The sequence below is a fragment of the Trichosurus vulpecula genome, chromosome 3, assembly GCF_011100635.1.
Source record: "Trichosurus vulpecula isolate mTriVul1 chromosome 3, mTriVul1.pri, whole genome shotgun sequence".
Classification (NCBI taxonomy): Eukaryota; Metazoa; Chordata; class Mammalia; order Diprotodontia; family Phalangeridae; genus Trichosurus; species Trichosurus vulpecula.
The window spans coordinates 265,103,195-265,130,729 of record NC_050575.1 but is presented as its reverse complement, the minus strand read 5'-3'; the positions used below and the strand labels follow the sequence as shown (position 1 = coordinate 265,130,729).

Genomic DNA, 27,535 nt, shown 5'->3' with positions numbered 1-27,535 from the left:
GTTTTGATGATTACCGCTTGGTAACATAGTTTGAAATTTGGAACTGCTAGGCCACCTTCCTTAACCCTTTTTCCCCATTGATTCCTTTTATATTCTTGTCCTTTTGTTCTTCCAGATCAATTTTTGCTATTTTTTCTAGCTTTATAAAATAATTCTTTGGCAATCTGATTGGAATGGCACTGAATAAGTAAATTATTTTAGGTGGAATTGTCATTTTTGTTATATTGGCTCAACCTACCCACGAGCAATTAATATTTCTCTAATTTTTTGGATCTGTCTTTATTTGTGTGAAAAGCGTTTTCTGTTTGTGTTCTTACAACCCTTGGATTTGTCTTGGCAAATAGACTCCCAAGTATTTTATAACGTCTGCAGGTATTTTAAGTGGGATTTCTCTTTCTTTTTCTTGCTGCTGGGTTTTGTTGGAACTTTTCTACTTTCCATAATGAGTCCAGTTCCTTACTAAAACCAATTTAGCAACTGGCTTGCTCTTCACCTTATCCTATGACCTCTACCCGCTTCCTTCTCCTTCTTTGCAATCTTTCTTTCTTTCTTTATTGCATTTGATTTAATTCCCTTTAATGATTCTTTCCCATCTGCCTACTATCACACTGAGGTGATGATACTCTAAAACAAGAAATTTAGCCTAACCATTGACTTAAATCCTGTCCTATTTAATCTCTTTCTTGATTGTCAAACTTCCCAAAAGAGGACTTGACGTTCTTTGTTTCTATACCTTCTCTAAGCATTTAATTCCCAGTTTCTTTCCATTTTGTTTCCATCTCTAGCATCCAAGTGAAACTTCTCCTATGAAAGCCATAACTGTTCTTCCCTAACTGTCAAATCTAAGATTTTCCCCTTGTGTTTGTGTTCTTGAATTTTCTTTGTTTGTCTCTGTTGACCGACCCCGTTTAGACTCCTCCCTTAGGTACTATTATACTTATATTTGTTCTCTCCTACCTCTCTATCATTTTCACAGGCTTTACTTATTCTCCTCCCTAAATGTATGTGTTCTCCAATGTTCTACTGACTTTCTTCTCCTCCATTTTCATTCTTTCCCCTGAAGGGGGAATAGGGTCTCATCTACTCCCAAGCCTTAAACTATATAATTATAATGGTGATATTAATAAAGATGGTTAAATTAGATATGCCTCATTATGAATAATCATTATTATTGGTCTATATGAGGGCCAAAGTAATGTAATAGAGCACAATGCTCAAAGTCAGGAAAGCCTGGGTGAAAGGCCCACCTCTGACACAGATAGGCTATGTGAATAGTTCACCATTCAGTGTTCTAGGCACATTGTGAGAAGGCCCAATCAGGCTGGCCATTCCTTACTATTTGCTCTTCACTACTAATCCTGCCACCTGTTTCATGTCCACATTAGTTCCTGGCCTTGTTTCTTAGGGATGACTCCACTCTAAAGCCTAATCAGTGATTGGTGCTCCCCTTCTAGAGTCAATATATCCTAAGAAGGCCCAGCCATAGACCCCTTAGCTGGTTCTACCTTTACAATGGCTGCCTGGTCTCCTTGGGATAAAAATCTTCCTGAACTCATTCCTCAAAGTTTAACATACTCCTACCCCATATCCCATCATACTTTTCCTATCCCATTGATTTTGAACTTCCAACTATCACTGTACAAATACCATTCCCTGTACACCACTGCCCATTCACTTATTCAAACCAACATCATGCCAGTCTAGATCCATTTGTCCCTTTCACTGAGCTTTCTAGGACACAATCTATAGTTAAGAAACTTATTTTCATTTTTAAGCCTTTTCCTTACTCATTCCTTCCATCTTATTACTTATTGAGACCTGGCTCCCTAATGAAGACACAGCATCCCTGACTAGTCTTTCCAAAACTGGTTACAGTTTCACTTTTACCCAACTCATTGGTGGTGGTGGTATAGTCAGAATGCTTCTAATTCCCCCCTGCCACTTCCAGTAAATAGTTCATTCAATGCATATTTATTGCTCAATCAAGACTGTGATAGCTGTTATCTATGGACCCCTGCAACATGCTCTTTTTTTCCTCAATAAATTCAGTGTCTGGTTTGCCATCTTTTTCTTCCATCTCCTGCCACTAAGGGACTTCACCTTATATACTGACTCTCTTTCTAATACCCTAACTTTCAAGTTTCCCAATTTATTTATTTCCCATGACCTACTCTTCCATTCAACCTCAGCTACACACAGAGATGGTCACACCCTTGACCATGACCCACAACTGTGCTTGCCATCACACATGTGTTCTACTTCCATATTCTTGGACTCAGAAATTCTCCCACATGATCATGATTTTTCACTATTATATGTTTGCCGCTGCCTTAAAACCCTAACTCTCTTCTTCGTATCCACTGTGTTCACCAATCCTTCTACTCCTTAAGTTCTTTCTGAAGCCATTACTCTTGCCCTGGCTCTACATGATTTTCTTCATCTTGACAAGTTGGCAAACTAGTTCAATTTTCATCTCAAGTCTCTTGTGCCCTTATCCTATCAGAGATCTTGCCCTGCCCAGACAAGCTTCAATTTTGAAGAACTGCCTTCATCTGCTGCCTTTGCTTCTCATACATTGCTAAATAAAGTTGGAGAAATTCATGAAACCATGGTGAATGGATGTACTACAAACTACAGTCTCAACTGAGTCTTCACTGGGGCAGGTCAATCTTTTAGTTCCTACCTAATTTATTCATTAGCCTATTCAGCACAGGATTTTCAAACCTTTTCATTCTTCCTTAAACCTGACATTGCTCCTCCATTCCTTATTCTCCCAGCTGAGCATTTTGACTCATATTTCAGTGAAACAATTGAGGCCTCTCACTGAGGAGCTCTCTCTTAGACCCTCCTCCTCACCTCATATCACTTTGATGCTTTCTTCTACTACCTCCTCCTTTACCCCCAAATGATATAATAAGATGCCCCTCTTCCTTGCCAAGGCAAACCCTTCTACATGCACAAATAAACTCATTCCATCCCATCTTATCCAGAAGACTTCACCCACTATGATCCCTAGTCTCTCATTTATCTTCAATCTCCCTGTCTACTCTCTGCTTCCTATTGCCTTCAAACATAACCATGACTATCCCAGTCTCAACGAGAAAAGAAGATGGAGGTTTGTCCATCTCTACTAATTACCTCCCTCTATTATTCCTCTTTTTTGTGGTTAAACTCCTTGAGAAGGTCCTCTATAATCTATGCCTCCACTTCCTTTTCTCTCATTCTTATTGTAAATCTCTGTAATCTGGTTTCTGATCTCATCATTCAACCTAAAACTACTTTCCAAAATTACCATTGTCCTTTAAATAGCCAAATCTAATGGCCTTTTCTCAATCTTTATGCTTCTTGATCTCTCTGCAACCTTTGACCTGTGGAGCAACCTCTTCTCTCTGATACTCTTCTCTTAAGGTTTTCATAACACAACTTTATCCTGGTTCTCCTCCTCTATGTCTGACCACTCCTCATATTATTATTCTGGGTGGATCTTCTTCCAAGTCATGCCTGCTAACTGTGGATATTCCCCAAGACTCTGTTCTGCTGTTACTTCTCTTCTCCTTCTATGCTATTTCTCTGAATGTCTTATCAGCTCCTGTGGATTCAATTATTATCTCAATGCAGAAGATTCTCAGCTATATTTGTCAGTCTCTAATCTCAGTTTTATATCTTCAACTTCCTATTGGACATCTTGAATTGGATGGCTAATAGACATTTTACATTTTAATAGACATTTTACAACAATTCATTATCATTTTCCCCAAACCCTCTCTTCTTCCTAACTTATCCTCATCCTTCCAGGCATCCAACCTTGCAACCTAGGTATCATACTTGATTTCTCACTTTTTCTCATCCATACATATACAATCAGCTGCCAATTCCTGTTTTTTCTACCTTCATAGCTTGAAAGGGCCAGGGTCTCCCTTTATATCCTGGGCCATCTCCAGTTATCCTGATGAATATCTAGCCACTGGACCCAGGTGGCTCCAGAGGAGACAGTGAGGCTGGTGACCTTGCACAGCCCTCTCTCACTCAAATCAAAGTTAGTTCCAAGTCACGTCATCATCTCCCTGATGTCATGGTCCTCTTCAAGAACGAAGGACAAACCACAACCTATGAGTAGTCTGAGCTGCCTGAATGGGGACCCATTCCAGTTCCAGTTGGGCAACTCAGTTCATCCTCTCCTGTCCTCTCCCCTTACCTGCAGGTGTTCTGCCCAAAGGAAGGCAAATTTTGATGGACGAAAACTGCCTAGTTAACTTGAGGTTTACTGGCTAGTTTTCCTTCTCAAACACCAAGGCTTAAAGCCAGTTTACTCTAGAGCTCATGGATTGGACAATTGTGTTCATCCTTCATTTTTGAAGAGGACCATGACATCAGGAAGATGATGACTTTGATTTGAATGAAGAAGGGCTATGCAAGGTCACCAGTCTCACTTTCTCCTACAGAGCCATCTGGGTCTAGTGGCCTGATATTCATCAGGATGACTGGAGATGGCCCAGGATCCAATGGGAGACCCTGGCCCTTTCTGGCAATTAAGTAGAGCTTGGTCTAATCTATGAGCTTCAGAGTGAAATGAGTTGAAAGAAAGAAATAAAGTGAGAAGGGGGGTGTGGAGAGGGGCAGGAAGGCAGGAGTCTAGCCAGTAAACCCCACGTTAACTGGTTGGGTTCCAGCCATCAAAATTTACCTCCCTTTGGAGAGTAGAAAGAGAGGGAGAGGTGGTGCTGAGTTACCCAACTGGCTGGGTCCCCATTGAGGCAGCTTGGAATACACAAGCTGTTCATTCCACAACAGGTCCCTTCCCAAGCACCACTTAATGGTTATTTTTTGGGCCTTCCTGGCTCATTGTGAATGTAAATAGTAACTGTTTCTCTTTTGGCCAGCAACCCAGAGGGTCTTCCCCTCCCAGTCTGATTTTTTTTTTATTAAAGGGGCCATCCCTTGACTCACTTCTTAATGAAGTCTTTTCACTGAATGGGGGTTGCCTCATTCAAAGTGAGAACCTGAAAAGACCTTAGCTTAAAAGGGCCAGTGTCCCCAGTTGCATTCTGGGCCATCTCCAGTCATCCAGATGAATATCTGCCCACTGGACTCAGATGACTCTAGAGGAGAAAGTGAGGCTGGTGACTTGCAAAGCTCTCTTTCACTCAAATCAAAGTCAACTGCAAGTCATGCAATCATCTCCCTGATGTCATGGTCCTCTTTGGGAACCAAAGCAACCCACAACCAGAACCTTCATAACTTCCTCCACCCCTCCAAAACTCACTCTCTCTCTGTCTCCCTCTCTCTGTCTCTCTCTCTCTCTCCTTCTCTCTCTCTCTCTCTACCTCATGACTTCCCTAACTCAAGTCCTGACTTCTGCAAGAAGTCTTTTCTGGTCCTTTTCAATCTTGGTGCCTTCTCCCTGAGGTTATCTCCAATTTATCCTGTATATGCTATGTTCATCCATAATTGTTTGCTTGTCTCCCCCATTAAACTATAAGCTATTTGAGAACAGAGACTGTATTTTGCCTTTCTTTGTGTCTACTAAATTTAGTAAAATGCCTGACATATAGTAGGCACTAAATAAATTGACTTCACTTATCCTTTACATCCAATTATTTCCTAAGTTTTGTTGATTTCACCTCCAAAATCTCTAAAAAAAAACTCCCCCCTTTTCCATAATTACTGCTGCTATCGTTGCTCAAATCATTATTATTTCTCCTCTTAACTAAGGCAAAAATCTTGGCTCTGTTTCCTTCTGTTCTCTTATCTCTCCAATCCATTTTGCACACAACTGCCAGATTCATCTTCCTAAAACCAGGCTCTGATCACATACTCCCTTGCTCCAAATTTTCAGACCTCCTCCTAGTCTACTGAAAATCGTGGCACTGAAGGTTCTTTGTGAAATTGAAAGAAAAATCCCTTTTAGGTTATAAACTTCTTGAAGGACAGGGACAAAATTTTATTACTTGGCACATAGTAGGTGCTAGACATATGTTTCATTGTTTATATGTAATTGTATCACACGCATTTCCTGAGATGGTGGTTTGCATAATAAATAACTGTTCAAATGAAGTGACTAGTGCTATAGAAACACTTGGATAAAGATTTTTCAGTGGATTCTGAGTCATAGAATGACCCAAATCCTACTTCCTAGGTTTGAAAAGTGAGATCATCCTGCAGCAATGAAGGGCAGCACCTTCAGGTTAATCATATGCTTTCATGAAAATGGCTCAGACCAAAAAATCTGGTGTAAACAACTCTGGAGATAGTAAATGTGTGACCTATGCACTGGGACACAAAGCATTAATGCCAGCATCATACTATTTGGAGTTATTTATCCACTGACCTGACAGGCAGGTCAGAGAAAAAATATGGATACTGGAGTCCTCAAGAATATTTTTAAGGAATACATACTAAGAACTCAAATGCAGAAAACTCCTTTCAAAGCAAATGAGGGAAAAATTATGTTAAATTTAGCAAGAACCTTCGAAATTGAGCATACTGTTCAGATAAATTGCAAGAAGAAACTTATTAAGAGCACTTGAGAAATGTCAGGCTGAGAAAGAAGGAAGTATATTCCATCCTGGACACTCACCTTGTCTAGACACATAAAGAATATTTGTTTTAATTGGCATAGAGGTGTACTTGACTTACTTTTTTCCACCTCAGGTTTCAGTCGTTTGTTTTTGATCAGTATTTTTCTTTTGAGGTCATTAGGGGATGGTAATGGTCTTCCTGGTTCAAGCTAAAATATCAAAGAAAGGGATATATATTACTGAACAATAACCATGCACTTCGTGCAAATATTAATAGAACCCCCAGATTCAGACTAAAGAAGAGGATTAGTAAGGTAACAAGGCTAATAGGCTGGATGACAGAGTCAGGATCCCAAGAGGTACCAAGAGACTGCAGCACTGGGTCAAATTAAATAACATGAAATTTAATAGAGATAAATTGTGGACAAAAAGCTGGCCTTAGGAGTTCCACTTCTAATCCATTGTGGCTTGGCAAGTCAATTAACCTTTCAGTTTGCTATACCCTTGCCATTTTGGGATGCACAGCTGTACTCCACCTTCTGCCTTCCACATGGTCCCCCAGCTTCCACCCTGCAGCACTGAGATTGATTACAGTTTATATAGCAGGACTCAAACTGTGCTGGATTCCAGTCATTTTCTGGCCATGTCCTAGCTCTCCCTTCCCCTTCTTCCAGGTTCTCCTCATCCCAGTCCCCTAAACAGGTTCCATTTCTTGCTTGGAGAAGCTAAGCAAACAGTACTCAGCAGGAAACTCATAGCTGAAGAATTCACTCTACTACCTACCTGGTAAATCATCATTTAGCTTCTCCCGAAAGAGCTCTAGTGAAGAGACTCCCATGGTGTATCAGTTAGCCAGTTCCCCAATAACTCCATTCACCATCTCTGTGTTCTCTCCCACCAAATCACCCCTCCAGGTCTAACACTACCCTATAGGTCTTTCTCCATTAGAATGTGATCCAGGGACTGTTTTGCAATATATAGCACTTTTTTTTTGTTGTTTAATCCTTTTTTTCCCCCAGCACTGTTGGACTCTTCATGACCGCATGAAGGGTTTTCTTGGCTAAAATACTGGAGTGATTCGTCATTTCTATCTCCAGTTCATTTTACAGATAAGGAAACTGAGACAACCAAGATTAAGTGACTTGCCTGGGGCCAAACTGCTAGTAAGTGTCTGAGGCCAGATTTGAACTCAGAAGACTAGTCTTCCTGACTCCAGGCCCAGTACTTTATCCACTGAGCCACTTGTTTAGCACTCAGGAAGCATTTAGTAAATGCTTATTCATTCATTCCTTCATCCAATATCCTAGGTAACTCTAAATTCTGTAATTTTCAGAGAAGGTGCCTCTCCGCATTGATTTGAGAAAGCTCTTTATCAGGAGCTCTCTATGTTGATAAACTCACTGGCACAGATAAACAAAAAGTCACACTTAAGTTAAACTATTCACATGTAAAATGAGGAGGGTGGAGCTGGAATTTTCTGGGGAAAAAAAAAGATTTAGAGTTTTAATGAATTTCAAGCACAATACTAGTCAATTGTATGATAAGATAGCCTCAAACAAACCAACCAACCAACCCAGAATGAGAGCAGCTAGATGATGCAGTGGCTAGAGTATGAGTCAGTGGATAGTCTTGTGAGTTCAAATATGACTTTAGACATATAATAGCTGTGTGACCTTGGGCAAGTCACTTAACCATGTGCCTCAGTTTCTTTATCTGTAAAATGAGCTGGAGAAGGAAATGGAAAACCTCTCCAGTATCTTTGCCAAGAAATCTCCAAATGGGCTCAAGAAGAGTCAAACATGACTGAACAAATAAAGAATGTATTAAAAGAGAGTTTAGCTCAGAAGGTGACAATTCCTCTCTACCTGTGCCCTAGTCAAGACATATCATATTTTGTCAGTTCTGCATGCCACATTTTAGTAAAGTCATTGATAAATTGGAGAATATCCAGAAGAGTTTGAAGGAACAAGGGATGTTTAACCTATAGACTTGGGAGTTATGGGGAGAGATGATGATATCTGTTTTTAAACATTTAATAGTTGTTATGTGGAAGAGTGAATATCTATGTATGATATTATTCTATAACTACATATTATAAAATATTATATATCTACCTATTATATATCTATACATTATATAATATATATTTTTCCATCTATCTATCTGTCTATCTGTCCACCCATCTATCTATTTAGTCTGCCTGGCTCCAAAGGATATACCTAACAATAGGTGAGGGTTGAACAGGTAGATTTAGACTCGATGTAATCCCAAAGTGGAACAAGCTGCTTTGGGAAGCCATGGGAGCCTCCTCACTGGAAGTTTTCAAGGAAAAGCTGGATAACCACTTACTAGATACATAGTAGAGTAAATTTTTCAGGTATAAGTTGGTTTAGATTCATTTTCTACTTCACTATTACTCTACCCTCAATCTGCTTGATAGTCTAAACTACTCTTAGTCTTTAGCCCCCTGATTCTCATTGAGTAACAGAACATATACTGAATGAAATCTCTTTGCTAGAATGCAATTTAAGACAAATAGCTGCTGGTGCTGTTTGTCCTTTGTTCTCAAAGAGGACCATGACATCAAGGAGGTGATGCCATGACATGCAAATGAATTTCGTTTAGGTGGGGGAGGGCTGTGCAAAGTCCTCAGCCTCACTTTCTCCTCTGGAGCCATTTGGGTCCAGTGGCCAGATACAGATTACGATGACAGAAGATGCAATGATGCATATTAGATTTGCTCTTCAAGAATGTTAGTTCTAATCCTGGCTTGGCTAATGTATCTTCCTGGGCAGGCTACTTGACCTCTGCTTCTCAGTTTCCTTATCTGGGAGGTGAAAGGATTGAGCTGTGCTTCTTTATGGCTCAAAATCGATTATCTTGAGATCCATGCTGCCTCAATCTGTGATTCTGAGTTCCTATAGTTATACATATTTATTTCCACTAGATGGCAGTAGAGAGAGTTGCCATTTATTTTTCTTCTCCCATAAATGGCATCAGCTTTCACAATCACAGTTTTTCTTAGACTATGGCTCAGAATTTAAAATTAGGTAGCCACCCCTTTTGGTAACTAACATAGTGAATGTTTAGTCCTAGACTAATTTCACAGGTCCCTGGAAAATTATGTGCTACTCAGAAGATTTTCAAAGAGCATGAATTCACTTTAAAGTCTTAGGATGTGCCTGTAATAGATGGAAATCATTAGTTCATGGAGAGGGGAGAGAAAAATTCCTAGAGTTTTACCTTGTTATAAACTTGAGAGCCTTGTGATAATTAGTGGGACAGGACTGCCTTTCTCAAGCTCCTTATGGTCCAAATCAATACCAGACAGAGACCTGATAGAGCCTCCAAACCCTTTTCTATCATGAATGCTTTGACCATTGTCACTACAAAACAAGTTTTTGCATGCACTAGGAAATAAGATATACAGGCAGTGGGGCATAGAAATTTATCTTGCCCTACAAGAAAGTAAGGGAAAAGGGGATGGGGGGGGAATGGGGTGACATAAGGGAGGGCTGACTGGGGAACAGGGCAGCCAGAATATATGCCATCTTGGAGTAGGTGGGAGGGTAGAAATGGGGAGAAAATGTGTAATTCACACTCTTGTGAAAATCAATGCTGAAAACTAAAAATGTTAAATAAATTTTAAAAAAGAAGACTCAAAATGCCACATGACCCAAAGGCAATAGAAAGACAAACAGTGAGTGTAAGAAGGTTGTGACATGTGACATGATGATGAGATGTGTGAGATAAATGGAATAAGACATCACCAAGAGCAAGTACACCAGAAAGAAGGTGGGTTAGTTAAGTATCAAGAGAGAGAGATAATAAAACAACAGTCTGAGTACTGTATTGGTATTTACACAGAGCCAGAGGAAGGTGTTCAGTGACTGTTAGATCTTTTTATGAAGAATTTGTGGGAAAACAAAAAAAACATAAATATGGTAAGAAGGCATGAATAGATTGTTATTTGAATGGGTGATAGAAGTAGCCAAATTGATGAAATCACCTGTCCATCCCAGTATCAAGGATCTCTAGAGCATCAAGTAAAGCAGGAAATTTATAATGATCTGGATAATCTGATCAGTGTCAAACATCAGGCTGAATAATTCAGGCCCTAAAATAGATCTTTTGGCCTAAATTATCCAGTGTCTTATATTGATAAAGTTAATTTTGTGATATGTATACAAAAGACTAATAAAATTAATACCGGTTCATTCACACTTTCTTAAATCTTTTGATAATAGAGAACAAGCAGAAGGAAGTGAGGTTGTGGCTATGGGTATAACTGATAGCTTGAGATTTGGCCAAATAATTTTGCTGAGCTAAAGATAATTTCTTGAGGCCTACTGATTTCTGAAGCTAATTTCAAAGCCTAGGTCTAAATACTGATATTGATACAAACTGCTTCCTTGAATGTTCATTTCTAATTTCAGTATAACTGTATGTTTTTCCCCTGTTAATCAAAATTGCTCTTTTGTGGTCTGTTAACAGTACTTTTTAGTGGTCAAGGAAAGAAAAATAATAGTTTACATTTACACAATGTTTTAACTTTTTCAATGATGTTTTATATAAATTATGTTATTTGATTTTTATACCATTTGATAAAATTAATAGGGTAGCTAATTTCACCTTCATTTTACTGATGAATAAACTGAGCTTCAGAGGATTGCGTTGGTAAGCAAAATGGGCTCTTAGCACTCAGTTCGACCAAGTGCCCTTGAAGAGTTTGGCTTTTGTTTGCCCAAACCCCTATTAGGTGCTAAGCCTATGTAGGCGTGAAGCTCCCAGGGTACTAGGGGGAGGTGCTAACTCAAGAGCCAATCATAGGAGCCTAAGTTCTGGTCATTCAGATGACGGTTGATGACGTCTAAAATACTATAAGAGGAGAAAACAGAGCCATTTGCGCAGGGCTCTCACTTGCAGTGATGCTGATGCAGAGACTCAGGCAGCTGTAGCTAAGAGCCCTCCAGCTTGTAACGCGGATGCTGAGACTTTGTTAAACTCTGGTAACTATGTATTGGGATTTGAATCAGACAATGTCTGTCGATGTTTGTATTTTGTTTGTATTTTGCTCTGAAGTTCAGGGTGCTGGTTTTTTCCCCTGAACTAAGTGAATGATATTTGTATGCTGAATTAAAGTAAACTTGTCAACCCCTTAATGTTGCTTTCCTTAGTTAAGCAGATCAAAAGAACCTGTGCTTTTTCAGTGTGCTGGTAGCGTTCTTGTTGTTGGGCTTGTGTTGATCTTTCACCCCCACAACAGCTGCTAGCTAGACTGTTGAAACAAGGATGTGAGTGACTGATGTAAAATCAGAGAGCTGGGTAGTTTAGAATCAAGGTCTATTAGCCAGGCTTAATTTTATGAAACCAAACTGTGTACCCTTTTGGAAGGTGCTTTATTACATTTTCAAACAGAAGGCCTAAAAACTATAAGGTCTTAGGGAACTACAAAATTAAATTGACCTCAAGATTTACTTTATATCTGTATATCTTGACCCCATTATATCATGATTAAAGAGGCATCTGCCCCTAAAACATTAAAATACATAAATATGGAAATCTTCTCTATTGGTCTGAAGATCCTACTTGACTCTTTAGAAATGCACTTCAAAACAAATCCATTTAAGCTAGGAGAACAGTCTGCTAAAAATACATACTGGATGTGATTCAAGTGCTTGTTTCAACAGGAGATCCCCAAATAGATCTTCACAATACTTGGACATCTTGTACTGTTGATATTTGCTAGGGGAGATAATTGTAATTGTCAAATTTAAACACATTAACAATTATAGAAATCAAAAAAATTCATCCCCAAAGAATTCAAATAATCCTTTCTGCATAATGCATAACTGTTCCCTTGATGTTCACATTAAAAGTACTTTTTAAAAATGTCATGAAATTTTTATTGATATATTCAAAGAGCAGAGTAAGGGCTGCTTGCACAAATTGACAAGGTTAATGAACAATGTCCTCCGGCTTTTCACAGCACTTTGTCTGGACCTCTGCTTTGCACTTATCTCACTCTCTCTTACTGCATAGCTATTTGTGTACGGGCTTCTACTTCCCCTCCCCTTGCCCCCAATTTGATTATAAGCTTCCTGAAAATGGTCTGCGTCTGTCTATCTTTACATCGCGACTTTGTGGGCTCTGCCCATAGGGAGTGGCTTAATAAATGTACGTTGAATTGATGCTGCCACCTCCACACTAAGTAACTGTAGGAATATATCCCACGTTTAACCGTTTTGGAGTAAATGTTTGAACTATCCTAAAATGACTTGGGAACTTTTTTTAGGCATAATACAGCGTACAGAGAGCTATATTAAAGCAGAGCATTTTTACTGTTTAGGACAAAAAAAGCATCCAGTTTGTCATTCATTACAAAGGCAGGAGTATAAAGAAATGAAGGATCACTCTACCTGCAGTGATTTTCAAAGGACAGAATGACAGGATACTCTGATGTAACAAAGGCTGTTTCCTTGATGGCTTGAATCACATCCTTTAAAAGGCAAAGAGAGTTAATGTGCTGAGGACCAGAACTCTTCAGGTACCTACAGATCAGGTCTTACATATTGGGGAAGGGTAGCCCTCTCAGTGCCTGGCATAGTGTTATATAACTTAGTAATTGTTCAATTAAAAAAAACTGGTTGGAATAAATGGATGCATTCATCAAACTACCTATTGAGCTGTCAGATATCTCCATGATTACATGCTGTGTCAAAGCAGTCTTTGTCAATCATTGTAAAATATTCTCTGTTGTTCAACTACAGTTGAATAAATAATCTGAATTACTCCACTGTGATAAATAGATGACTACAGTTGAATAAATTTTGAGTTTTGTATTCCTCAATCAAGAATGTTACTCCATTTTTCTTTGTGTCAGCTTGGATTCCTTGCCATCACCATAGAACACTTTCTCTCTCAACTGAACTACTAGTATAATTATAGTTAAAACTACACAATTTAATTTTCGTCTCAGTTATTTTATATGTGCTAGTTTTACCTCTCCAACCAGATTTTAAATACTTTATGAGCAGGGACAATGTATTATCAATTCATCTATAAACATTTATCAAGTGCCTACTATGTGCAAGTCACTGTGCTAAGCTCTGGGAATACAAAAAAAGGCAGAAGACAGTCTCTGCCCTTAAGGAGCTTACAGTCTTATGGGGAAGACAACATGCCAACAAGTATGTATAAAGTAAATGATAAATAGGAAATAATTAACAAAGGGAAGGCATCGGAATTAAGAAGGTTTGGGGAAGTCTTCTTGTAGAAGGGCTGCTGGCCACATAGTATGAAATCAATAAGTTTTATTGCTGTCCTTCCTATCTATCCAATAGTCCTTAAAGATATTAAGATATGACAAGGAAAAAATTAGTAATTTTCTAAGAGATTTGGAGATAGTTACCCAAAAGCTCTAAAACCTTGGCATTCTTGCCATGTGTTGATCTATGTCAATTTCGCTGGTGGGTGGCTATGGATGACAGTATGAGATAGAAAAGTCATTTCAAAAGGAAAGAGGCAGAAGCAGAAAGAAATGAATGGATCATCTACCTGCAGGGGTTTTCAGAGGACAGAATGGCAGGATACTCAGATGTAACAAAGGCTGTTTTCAGAATTTGCATTGACTTTGTAACTATAATCTACTTTCATTAATCAACAGACAATGGTATTTATTGAGTGCAGAGTGTATGATACTGAACTAAATACTGTGTTAAGTTAGAAAAGGAGAAAAAAAATGTTCCTGCCATCAAAAATGTTTAAAATGTTGCCCAGAATATTATCCCTCCTCATATCTGTCTTCTGGCTTCCTTTAAGTCCCAGCCAAAATTCCACCTTCTACAGTAACCCTTTCCTAATATCTTGATTATTTCAAATCATTTGAAAATAATCAGCACGGATAATGGAATATATGTGCATATAGCTATAGCAATAGATATGGATGAGGCAGCTAGGTTGCTCAGTGGATAGAGCACTGGGCCTGAAGTCAGAAATACCCGAGTTAAAATACAGTCTCAGACATTTAGTAGCTGTGTGACCGGGGACAAATCACTTAACCTCTGTTTGCCTTAATCTATTGGAGAAGGAAATGGCAAACCACTCCAGTATCTCTGACAAGAAAACCCCATGAATAGTACTGGCATGTTATGATCCATAAGGTCATGAAGAGTTGGATGTGATCGAACAACAATACAGAGAGAGAGAGAGAGAGAGAGAGAGAGAGAGAGAGAGAGAGAGAGAGAGAGAGAGAGAGAGAGAGAGAAGGAGAGAGGGAGAGAGAGAGGGAGAGAGAAAGAGGGAGAGAGGGAGAGAGAAGGAGAGGAGAGAGGGAGAGAGGGAGAGAGGGAGGGAGAGAGAGAGAGACGGAGAGGGGGAGAGAGGGAGAGAGGGAGAGAGGGAGAGAGGGAGAGAGGGAGAAAGCCTAATTGTACATGTTGTTTGTATTTTATCTCCCCCATTAGACTGTGAGCTCCTTGACAACAGGAGTGTATTTTGCTTCTCTTGGTATCCTGAGTGCTTAGCACACTGCCTAGCATATTGTAGGCACTCAATAAATGTTTATCTACCGAATTATTGACTCTGAATTTGGTGAGCCTAAACCTTATTTGTATCTACAATATTTACTTATATGATACACGTTTCTCCTCCTTGATATTTCTGACTTATAACTAAGTGTGAGGACTGTGACTAAAAAAGATGGAGTAGAATTTATGAAATCATGTGGGTTCTAATCTGCTAACATCTTTCAGTCTTCATTAATTTTTTTATTTTTTCTCTCAGCAAACAGTGAAAAGTTAGCTTCAATCTAAATTTTATTACTGATATATCTTTTCCTCAGCAATTCATTATTGCTATAAATGAACATTGCCTTACATACTTAAGGTATGATTGCTACATCGTGAGTGTTTATGAGATGACAAGTAGGCTACAAGTAATCGAAAAGTGATATTTATATCTTGGATTTCTTTTTGTTTTAATTTTCTAATTTTGGACTTGGGCACTTTTGGGAGGAATATGTAGTTCCACTGTGCATCTGAGTCCCAGCTTTCTTCATCTTAGTCATTGTTAAAAACGTCTTCAGTACTTTGCTTTCTTTAATATCAAGAGATCTCAAAATAATATTCCATCTGACTCTTGACTGTCCTTTTAAGGACATAGTGGATTTAGCTGAGAGATGGTTACTACTTCAAAATAGAAAAAAAAAAAAGGAGAGTGAAGAGGAACTTCTGAGGGGACAGTATTGTTCCTGATTTTCTCGAAACAGGGAGGAGAATGAATATGTAAAGAGTAAAGACCTCAATACAAATATTTGTGTTGACTATTTCACCATGCAAATTTTCAAACTCTTGCTCTTCCCCACTTAGCTTGGAAGGAATAATGACAACTATAGTTTTTGTTGGGGGAATGATACTGTAAAAAAGAAGGATCCTTAACCTTTTTGTGTGTCAAGGATACCTTCTCAGAATAATGTTTTTAAATATACAAAAAATTACATAGGATTACAAAGGAAACCAATTATACTGAAATATGGTTACCAAATCTGAAAAAAATAAAAACGTTTACAGACTCCAGTTTATGAGCCCCTGCTGTTAGACATAGGTCCATCTTCCATCTTACCTTAAAAAGAATATCTGTACACATTGCTTTTCCATGAGTTATGATTGGTTCTTGATCTTCTCCTTTCCCATCCCAGCAATCTAATTCAACACATCTAAGAACACAACAAAATGACAAATATTTAATCCTTTAAGTAAAAGAGTATATGCAAAAACTTTAAAAGTGAATTATTTTCTTATAGGAACAGAAATAGAGTGAATTACTAAAATTATTTTAACAAAGTGCCCTATTGAAAACCTTTTCCTAATGTAACTACTTTGATTCTACAGCATGCTTGCAATGTATTAAACATTATATACCCTTGCATTTTCACCACAAATACTGAGCAATTTCATTGTACAATACCTGTAAATAGAGGCATAAGTGAAAAGTTTTTAATCTTACAGAGTGTTGGGGGGGGAATAAATTTTGGATATTCTAATAGTAATAGTAATAATTGATTACTTAATTAGTTAGGTAAGTATTATTCTAATACCTATGCTGTCATCCACTAGTGGAAGGTAAAGTTGTATTTAAATTTATAGGAAGGAAAAGGGGGAAAAGGAATAAGCATTTATATTTGTCCACTATATGTCACAGCCTACTCGATGTCAGGCATCTTACTTTAGAGAACTTTGCAAATATTATTTCATTTGATCTTCACAATAAATTCATGAGGTAGCATTATTATTATCCCCACCATTTGACAATTGAGGAAACTGAGGCAAACAGAGGTTAAGTGCCTTGCCCAAGGTCACATTGCTATTAAGTACCTAAGAATGTGATCTGAACTCAGGACTGTTGGACTGCAGGTCCTCTACTCCATCCACTATGCCACCCAACTGTCTCCAAACATATGCAATAGGAATCTCTCAAGCATGTTTCCTACCCGTGATTTCTTTTTATATTTTATATTTAGATTGTAAACACCATTTGGCATGCACACTATTTTATTCTTGCCACTCTGGTTTTAATTTCTTAAAGGTAAATTATAATCAATTTGTCAAAAATGAATGAAATAATTTTCTTCACCATTCTGATTATTATAGTTATCCCTTCCACATCAACGGGGTTATAACCGCAGTGCCCCCTCAATCTGGAAAATCCATCTACAATTTTCTAGCACCCCATTTGTACCAAAGAAGAAGTCTGAATTTCTTCTTTTTCTTTCATGGGGTGTTTACAGTACCTTATTGTAAAATTTGGGTTAAGTATTTGGTCATAGGCTATATGTAGGTCAATGTTAAGTAAAAATACTTTTTCTGTATCATCTGCTGGCCTTTGTGTATCATCTGCAGCTTCTGCAAAACTCTCAAAAATTTCCCATTTAATTTCTTATGCTGATCCATAATATATTGAAACCTGATGGAGAAAGTCTCCATGTGGAAGCGATAACTGTATATGCCTTTTCAAGAGACTATGATGGGTTAAATATAAGCTTATAACACTGAGATAAAAAGCAATTATCTTAGTTTGCCAACCTGCATCCAGCTAAGAGGATTTGTCTGTACATTTCCACGGAAGATTTCCCACCAAATTGACGTCCTGTAAGATATGTGTTATGGGAAGAACTGATAAAGTAGTGGGCCAAAGGATGATCCATTTCTTGGTAAAGTTCCAGGCGGTCAAGGAAGACTGGAGCATTTTCATCTGACATCAGGTATCTGCAAAACCCATCACTGGATATGAGACCTAAAAAAAGAAAAGAAAAGAAAAGAAAAGGCTTATATAGCCTTAAACATTTATGGAGGATGGAGGCAAAGTTATATAAGAAGTAGCCCCACAGACTGTTTCAGTCAAAGAAACTAAAGGAAGCTTGAAACAGTGAGGGTGTAAGTTAAATCTTCTTTTTCTGAAGTGTCTTTATCCTATAAAGGCAGCTTTGGAGGAGGAGATGACAGGGAGGTATATTAAAAGTATGCAAACTTCACAGTTTCTCATGCAAAGAGGTAGAAACCCAGTCCAAATGCTGATCCTTCCAGGCGACATTGCACTTCTCTTGCTTTCCCAAAATTACTGTGTATGCACTTTCTACATATTGTGTACTTCCTACCTGGGGATAAGTTGTTTTATCCCATTAGAATATAAGCTCTTTCAGGGTATAATGTGGAGGGGGGAGGGCAAAGAGGCTTTAAAAATGTCTGTTGAAAGAATGAGTTCTCAATTTTAATTAACTACAATGAGAAATCAACTGCAATATGCAGGCATCCTGAAGTATTAGGTAGCTAAGGGAAATATGGGTATTAAAATTCATTCTGCAGGTATCCATACTCTCAATGGCTTTTTCTAATGATACTATCTCTAATTTAAAATATTTATTCATTCATGAATTCATTTGTTTTTATATATGCCTGTGATTTCATTGGTATGGGAGAACTCCTGGAAACTTCTACTGAGAGACAAAGGGTTTATACCTTAAATTCTTAGACAGCTGACTGAGGCAGTGTGGGTAAACTGACATACCCAAGGTCACATCACATTAGTATGTGACTTGAAGCCAGATTTTCCTGAGTTCCAAGGACAGACACATATCTACTACATAGTTTGTCTCTATAACATATTAAAATATGCATTCTGTGTCTTGACACTTAATAAGCACACTATACACTGAATAAATGCTTGTTGACTGGCTGATTGGATCAAAAATCATTGTCCATAATGCAAAAATAACTAGAACTTGTAATACTAGAATATAGTTTTTGCTATGTGCCAGGGACTATGCTAAGCCCTGGTGACATAAACAAAGGCAGATAAACAGAATATGTCTTCATGGAGCTCATATTCCAACAGGTAAGAAGTTACTTTACTAATTTTGTTGCTTATGTTTTCAAAAAAAGAGAAATGCCTTCAAAATAACACAACTTCTGGGTGCAGAACAGCAGAATTAGATTTTTTTTTGTAAGTAATGTTAAGGACATAAAGAATCTCATTTGTTAAAATAGTTTTGTTCTTCTCTGTTGCTAATCTTTTTTATCCCTAGTAGTGGCAACAAGAAATAAAATTGAGTTAACCTGAGTTTTCCTCAATTTTCTTTCCCTGACATCTCTCTAATGGAGATGCTTATAGGCCAAAAAATACCCCTTAGAGCAGGCAACCCAAAGCTTGGTGGTAGTAGGGATGGTTTCCTACTTCGTACTTGTATCCCCAGTGTCTGCTTAGAGCATAGTAGGTGCTTCATTAATGACTGTTAACTAATCAAATGTTATGGACCTTGATGATTTGCTAATTAGCTAATTTAATCCCTCAATAATTGAGGGATTTGTATCAATCATTATCATCTGCTTTTACAAATACCAAATATGAGGAATAAGTCATAGCATAAATTTATTTGGTAGTGATATGGACAATTTCTATAGTATAGATGCTATCTTTATTTTCAGTGAGTTTTTATAATAAATAATTCCTTTCAAAGCTTTGAAGTGGAAAATTCTGCATTTAAATTTTCTGTATCTTCAAGCATGTTATATTTTAAAGCTAAATAATGAGAAAACACAATGAAAAAAATGTTCCAAATGGTATTTTATGACACGCTGAATTTAAAATGATACTCTGGCTAGCATGGTGTATATAGTATGAAAGGTGATATATTTAAAACTCAAAATCAAAGTAAGTTACCTGATCTTGGCACTAGAAAGTTTTTGGGCTTCTTCAAATTTGCTTTACTTAAAATAAATGCACACCTTCCTGCTTTTTTTTTAAGAGAAAGCAAAACAAAACAATATGTCTTCTTCTTTACCTTTTGTTTTCAACTCATCATCAGGCTCATAAGTCTCAATTATCTGCATTGCCCTTTTTGTGTCATAGAATGGGAATAAAATTTCATTCAGTCGAGGGTCTCGTTGATGCTAAGATTAGAAAATAACTCTGTTTAGCATGATAGTATTTGTCATTTGCAAAATTCTTAGAATGTTTCATATAATCAAAACAGAAAATTCCTAATACATGAAATGCTGAGTATCACAATTGTAACTTAAAAGTATCAAAAATAGATCTTCCTTCCTTCCTTTCTTCCTTCCTTCCTTCCTTCTTTTCCTCCTAAAGAAAGAATTCTTCTAGGGTACTTTCTCATAGAAAAGAGCAAAGCCAGAGAAACTAGCTATTCTATACTCTCATTTTTATAGAACCAAGGGCTATATAGATGCTCATGCATATTGTAGATCTAAATCAATAGAATATAACTGCAAACAATCAGTATGCTGGTATCAGAGAAATTTTAGTATAAACATCTAGTCTTTATGTGAGTACCTTCATATAATTTTTCCATGAAAGTCTGATCATATAATTTTTCCTGACCAGAATTGGAAAATATTTTATTGAGCAAGTATGCAAAAGTGATTTAATAATTGGAGTATCAATGCAAAACTAATAAGAACAAGGATATAATTTGTTGATTTACATTTATAAATTGATGTTCAGGATTATTTTCACCACTTAAGAAAACTAAGATCAATTAATTCTAAAGGAAATCATCTTCTGAAGTTCACTCACAAAGCCCATATTAGGAGTTCATTAAGAACTTAGAAAAGTCACCTCACTCAATTTCAGGGCTAGAGTCTTCTGATCCTATATTAATACCAAAGGGAGGACTAATACAATTGACTTCAAAGAGAACCAATGAAAAGTCCAATTTATGAAGTCTTTTTATTTTTGGTAGTTACAATTCTTTTTTTGTTGTTGTTGTTCATTGTAGATTTGAGGGCTGCACACTGTGTACCTGATTCTCCATAAAAATAAAGAAAAAAGATAAAACAAAATTCAACTGAGTCATGGCAGGTAAGCAGATGCAAGCAAAACTTCATCAATACGTATGACCATGGCAACACTTCTTTACCCAGATATATGCACATACTTAGGGAAAGGAATTTTTAGGTTTTAGAATTTCCACCCCACTCCCAATTCAGATGGATAATTTGAAGGTGGACAATGTGGATGCCTGTGGCCAATACAGCATTTTATGCAATTTCTCAAAATGCATGTCTTTGGCCCCTTTCCAAAGTCAGGGCTGTTGATTCATAATGAAGCAACAAAATGTCTTCTGAAAGTTTACTCCCATGAAGCATGCTTATAGTCTAAAAAAAATAGCTCACAACAACATAGCCATGCAGTGAAGGAGCATAGAGCTAATGCTACCAGCAACAGATCTCCAGGATCTAAAGAATAGCAAAAACAGTCACTATCTGTGCAGTATCTAGAAGCAAAACTATAAGAACAACTATGAAATGTCAAATGGTGGGATGTACAATATTCCTAGCTAGCAATATAATATAGGCATGCAGTTGTGTAGCCCATTATTCTGAGAAATTATAAACTTTCCACTTCTAGTTGAAATACATCATTTAATGAACTTATATCGAGAATGGCATGGTATCTCTTTACTGTTGTCAATATCTGTTAATGGTGGTAGGGAAGAAGATGGATGAAAGAAAAAAAAGGTTGTGTTTGTGGTTATAGGAAAAACATAGTTGTCTTTTTTATTGTGTTAAGATTAGATGTCTGTTTACTGAAATGGATTAGCTTAATTTACGTGATATATTCATCATCAAATATTCTCTCTGTGTATATGTATATACAAGTACACACATACATTATATATATATGTATACATATATACATATTTATATATTCAAAATAAAAGAATTAACTGAGTTAATTATATATAAAATAAAGTAAATTAAAGATACATAGGAAGAGACCGGATGGGGTGAGGAGCAGAAAAAAAAAGAGAAAAAAGATGCAGGAAGAGGAAAGAGAATTGTTGTTCAGTTGTCTCACTTGTGAATGACTTGACTCTTTGTGGCCCCATTTGGTATTTTCTTGGCAAAGAAACTGGTGTAGTTTGCTAGTTCCTTCACTAGCTCATTTTGCAGATGAGAAAACCAAAGCAAACAGGGTTAAGTGACTTGCCCAGAATCACACAGCTAGTAAGTGTCTGAGGCTGGACTTAAACTCAGGAAGATAATCTCCTGGACTCTAGGCCTGGGGTTCTATCAACTGCACCACCTAGCTGCCTGGGAAGAGATTAGAGAGATACAAATTAACTTCCTTTTCCCTCTGTAAGAGAAAGAGAGAAAGAAAGGGATACAAAGTAAGAGGAGAAAAGGTACAAGAGAAAAGATGGAACATCCTAGTTTTGCAACTTAAAAGGTGCATAACCTAGAATGTCACTTACCCTCTAAGTTTTCTTGCCTTATCACTAAAATGAGAATGATTATACCTTCTCTATCTCATAGAGTTGTTATGAGAAGAAAATGAGGCAACTGGAGTGAAACCACTCCATAAACTATATAGTGATATGCAAGTAGAGTTGATTGCTATTATTAAAGTTTAGGGATTGGTATTACCAAGAAATGTAAAGGAGAGAGGAAGGAATGCCATTGACTTAATGTATAATCCATTGTCTCATTGGGTACATATTAGAGAATGGAGATGAAATCATGGAAACTCTGGCAAATAGGGAAATTCAAAATGGTACTTGAGAGATTATTGAGTACAGAGCTTCAGATTTTCTGATAATAAAGTCCTTGTAATGTGATTGTGTGTGTCAATGTTTTTCCTCTTCTCTGTGAGAGACTAATATCTTTTGGCTATTACTGTCAAAAGCAACTTATGATGTTTTTACAGACATTTTTACTTGAATCCTTCAGCATCAGGTTCCACCATGAGGAGATTCAAATCAGATGCAAAATCCTGAAGAAAATCAACAACGGGACTACTATCCCATGGTGCCTAGGTTACTTTCCACCAATAATGGACACTCACTTAGAATAACATCTGGTACGTGTCGGGAGATTTTCTTTAGAATCGATAGGCAACAAATTTTTGTTAATTACCGATTATGTGCCAGGTAGAGTGCTAAGCAAGCTAAACTATGAATCCTATTACTATTTTCTTAATAATGGCACTGATGGCTGATACATTTTTATTTTGTCACTTTCCTGGAAGCTGACAATAATAATAATAATATTAACAATGGTCTATTATAAAGTTTTAATGTTTGCAAAGCACTGTATTACTTCCCACTCAGCAGCAATGTTTGTTCCAGCTCTATGTGCCAATGAAGCTGGGATGGTGTTGGTTTAGATTTTTTTTAGTCATGGTTCTGACCCTACTAACTAGCTATATGAGCTGGGGAACATTGCCTAACCTCTTTGGAATTAATGTTCCTCATTTCGGTGTGTGTTTTCTGAACTAGATAATCTCTAAGCTATCTTTCATTCAGGTATAGGATCTAATAATTTCTGTTATTCTATTAGATTATCTATTAGATGACCCATCTATTACAGAAGACTCTTAAAGTTCATTCTAGGAACACAATTCTGTGACTCTATTTGAAATGGGTCTCTTCATAGTAGCAACTACCTAGTTTTAATTCCCAACATGATCAATGTAACTAACTCTTGATTTCTCAGGCCATCCAAGAATCTCTTTATTTTCCCCTTATTTTAAACGTTTTGGCTATTTCTGTACTCATTAGCGTCTTCAACTGAGGATACAAATAGAGAGAAAAAACAGAACTAAAATCAGTCAATTTGATTATTAGGAATGGATTTGAGTTGGAAACTAAATGATTTCAATCTATCATTAGGTTCTATGATCAGAGATGACAATGTTGTGGTCCTGATTAAGTAAACAAATGGAAGCTTAAGTCAATTCTCTCTGCCAGTTTTATCAACCTGGACTTTGTTATTTTAATAATGAAGGCAAAGAGAACTTTCCTTAAGCCATCATAGAGAATCCAAACACTTATCTGTGACAAAATTTATCAGCCTTCAATGGTTGGATGCCATTGGCCAAATTCACTTCCTCACTTGATTCATCTCTTTAGTAAAGATGAAGAATGGCAGAATGTATGTATTTGACTAAAGCTATACTGCATTATTTATCACACAACCCTCAAAAATATTGGCTGAATTGAAACAATCATATATATTAACATAGCTGTCTGTAAGCACTGTATAATGTCAGCAACCAGAGAAAGCTTGGCTCTGAACTGAATCTATCATTCTAATTACTCAAAGTCAAGGTGTCTCCTCTCTCTCTGCAGGAATCATGTGGAAGAAAGGGAGAGAAAGTATTTAAAATAAGTAAATACTTTTAGCCATTATAGCAGAATACTAGAAGGAGGCCTACCAAATGAGTAGAGAAATGGAGAGTATATTTTCAAAGTTGTTTTTATGTCTTAGACTTTCAAAAATTGTAAGCTCAATAAAAGAAATAGCAGAACAATGATCCTTACAACAGACAAGTAAGGGCTCTTAGAAAGCTGAATCTGTACTTACAACATTAGTAACTTTTCTTATTCAGAAACATGCAGTTCTAAGTAAGATATAAGAAATGTTTAGTCATTGCTTTGAAGCCAGATTCACCACATGAAGTACATTTTTCCAATTACAATAAGTCAACGTACATCATAGACTTCCTCTTCCATCCTACTATCTAATCATTATAGGAAAATGCATTTCTTGGCCCACCTTGACAATGCTTTGATTATTAATGATTCAGAATGCAAAACAGGACAAGATAAATAAAGTGTTAGCATATGTTGATAAAGAACATTCCAAGCAATCTACTTTTCTATATTATCTACAATATAAGAATGTGGATAATACCTGGGTAAAGGTTGTAAGCATAGCATATGCATGACTAAGAAAGAGTAGAGCACATAACAACTCAAAAAGAGATTTCAAGTAAAATAAACATTGAATTATATTAAATTAATTTAAACAGTATCTTCCTTTTATATTGCATATATTCAAGCCCTGATTAACATAATTCCTAAAAGTACAAACATAAATAAGATATGAAGCTACTGAAAACTCATGGAGAAAAGAAGAAAGGGAAGTGGCAATGAGATGTTCAATATTAATAACCTATCTAATCTATTTCCTATCCCTTTTTTATTGTGACTTGTCAAACATCTGCTATGTGCCTGGCACTGAGTTGGTCTTTAGTTTTTTGTTTGTTTTGTGATGATGACCAATGTATATACTACGCATATACAAATACACACACACACACACACACACACACACACACATATATATATATATATATATGTATATATATATATATATACATCTGTATGTATATATAAATATCACCTTTAAATAAAAAAATGCAATGCTCTACTACTCTGCATGATAGCAAATTTCTAGGTGGTTTTAGATTAAAATGGCTTTCAGAAATCTGAAAGATGTGGAAATAAAATTTACTGGTATAAAAATTGGAACAGTCACTCGCTTTTATAGTACTTTATTATTCTGTTTTCAAGTAAATTGAGTTAAAACTGTATTAAGTGAATCTGACTCAAAATTAGGTTGGAAAACAAAAAAGTAAGAAAGAAACATACTTAAACTTCAATTAGCCTTTTCTCTACAATAATACAGTCAGGAAACCTAGTAACCTTTTAAGTTTGTTTTCAAAATATTTCATTCTACTCTACATATCCTTACATGCAATCTACTGAAAATAAAGACTTCCAATCCATGCATCACTAGTGAGAAAATATTAGCAATGGAGAATCAAACTACAGTGTCACAACTAATCAATCTCTATCTAAAAGGATCAATACAAAACAATTCAATACATTTTAATAATATCTGACAAACACCAACATATTTAATCAAATGGGTATAATATTATAAAAATTCAGACACAACAAAAGCTACACACCACAGCAAGTATTCAGCAATAAGCAAGTGGCAAAGCCAACACACAGAAAGCACAAGAACACACAGAGTTGCAGCTGATTTTTGCACCTGGAGGATGCCATAATGGAAAGATCAGCAGGTCAGAAGCAAAGCCAATGATGGCATGATACATGCAATGAGGAAACTGGAAGAAGCAAGCCACTGCAGACAGACTTTATGGTAGTTAATGTATGAAAAAGCTTACTTCATTTAGAAAGCTCACTAATTGGTCTACCGTTAAATAATCAGTTTTGTCTCCATTGCTGAAAAGAAATTTATTAGAAAAAGTAAGTTTCTGTATATGATGCTCTAGTAGGTACGATTTACATGTTGACATTTGTTGATGATACTTTCTAAGACTATTTTCTAAGTAGTTGTGCATTCTTTTAAAGGCCAAAGACCCTTTGTAAGAAACCCCCTCCCCCCATGAGCACCATACTCAAGACTTTTGCTATTCATTTTCCCTAGTAATTATTTAAAAGCTGTTAATTCAAAAACAACATGTAAGTCATCCACTTTAGATAATTCTGAATGAATGAACTTTCCAATAATATAATAAGACTCCATACTTAATCTAGTTAGTTTACAAAATGTGTTAATAACCTAAAAGAGCAGGTTAAAATTACAGGGAGTTAGTAAAGCCAATGCAAGAAAAAAAGTTCCAGGTGCTTCCTTTAACTTATGTAAAAGTTTCTCAAAAACTTGGAGTGAACTTTTACATTGCTAAATTAAGGGGAGGAAACATAACCCTGACCTTGCCTGCTAGTGTAGGATATGGTAGTAACAGGCATGACTGGATACTCTATTCATAATGCACTGAAATGTTGGGGCAAAAAATATGAGAAAAATCTAAGATGAGAATGATACAGCTTAAGAGTCACTTTCAACAACAATAATAAAAAAACAACTTACATTTTTCTAAAGAGGTCTTCAATGTCAGTCCGAGGACAAATTTTTTGTGTTAGTTCGTAAAACTTTTCATAAGTAAATGCTGCAGGCTCGATTTCATCATTCTGAAAAGAAATGCAGGGATGGCTTATTCATTCAGCAATAGTTTCTCAACAAAGGTGTGATAGAGACAGTGAATTGCTACCACTGGCATCTCAAAGACTTTGTGCCTGTGGACCATGCCTGGCTACAACCCAACAGTAGTAATTCTATAGGGAGTGTAGAACTAAGTGGCTAGGCTTTTTCCTTTGCCATACAGCCAGATATGTAACTGCAGCAGTTGTTGGAACTTCTCAAATGCACCTGAAAGAAACATGAGAGCAAGGAGAAACTATTCTTCCCTAGCCAGTCTTGCTGGCTGTGTAGCTGGTGCTTCTCTGTAGGTGAAAATTTTTTTCTTTTAAAAAGGCATATTGAGGTCATCATTTTGTTATTTTTTTCTTTTTCACAGTTTTATAAAACCAGAGAAAACACTTTAGGAAAATATAGAAAACCTTAATTTTCTCTGTTTAGTTTCATGTTGAGGGAGATTTGCTTAAGTAGCAACACTGACATTCATTCCCTTTGCATCAACAATAACAAGAGCTTGATTTTGCTATATATGAAAGGAAACAGAGAGGAATAAAGAGGGTTTATGTGGAGAAAGATCATGTGCCTCAGGACACTTTGATAATTTAGCAATATCTGCAACACTTGGATTCTATAAAAGTCTACTGGGCCAAACTTGCTTTCAAAAATACAAGAGTATTTACTCAATCTTTCCGTTATACTTGTTGATGG

At 36.7% G+C, this 27,535-nt stretch overlaps 1 protein-coding gene across 1 annotated transcript in view; it reads right to left on the bottom strand.

Annotated features, from left to right (window-relative positions):
* PLCB4 (phospholipase C beta 4) overlaps positions 1–27,535 on the bottom strand; it is a 159,558-nt gene that overhangs the window by 92,963 nt on the left and 39,060 nt on the right. The window contains exons 7-14 of the mRNA XM_036751602.1: positions 26,720–26,820; positions 26,013–26,070; positions 19,855–19,963; positions 17,600–17,810; positions 16,140–16,233; positions 12,938–13,017; positions 12,179–12,263; positions 6,637–6,727 (exon numbers count right to left, since the gene is read on the bottom strand). Coding sequence (XP_036607497.1) covers positions 6,637–6,727; positions 12,179–12,263; positions 12,938–13,017; positions 16,140–16,233; positions 17,600–17,810; positions 19,855–19,963; positions 26,013–26,070; positions 26,720–26,820 — 829 coding nt within the window. The remainder of the gene's footprint in view (positions 1–6,636; positions 6,728–12,178; positions 12,264–12,937; positions 13,018–16,139; positions 16,234–17,599; positions 17,811–19,854; positions 19,964–26,012; positions 26,071–26,719; positions 26,821–27,535) is intronic.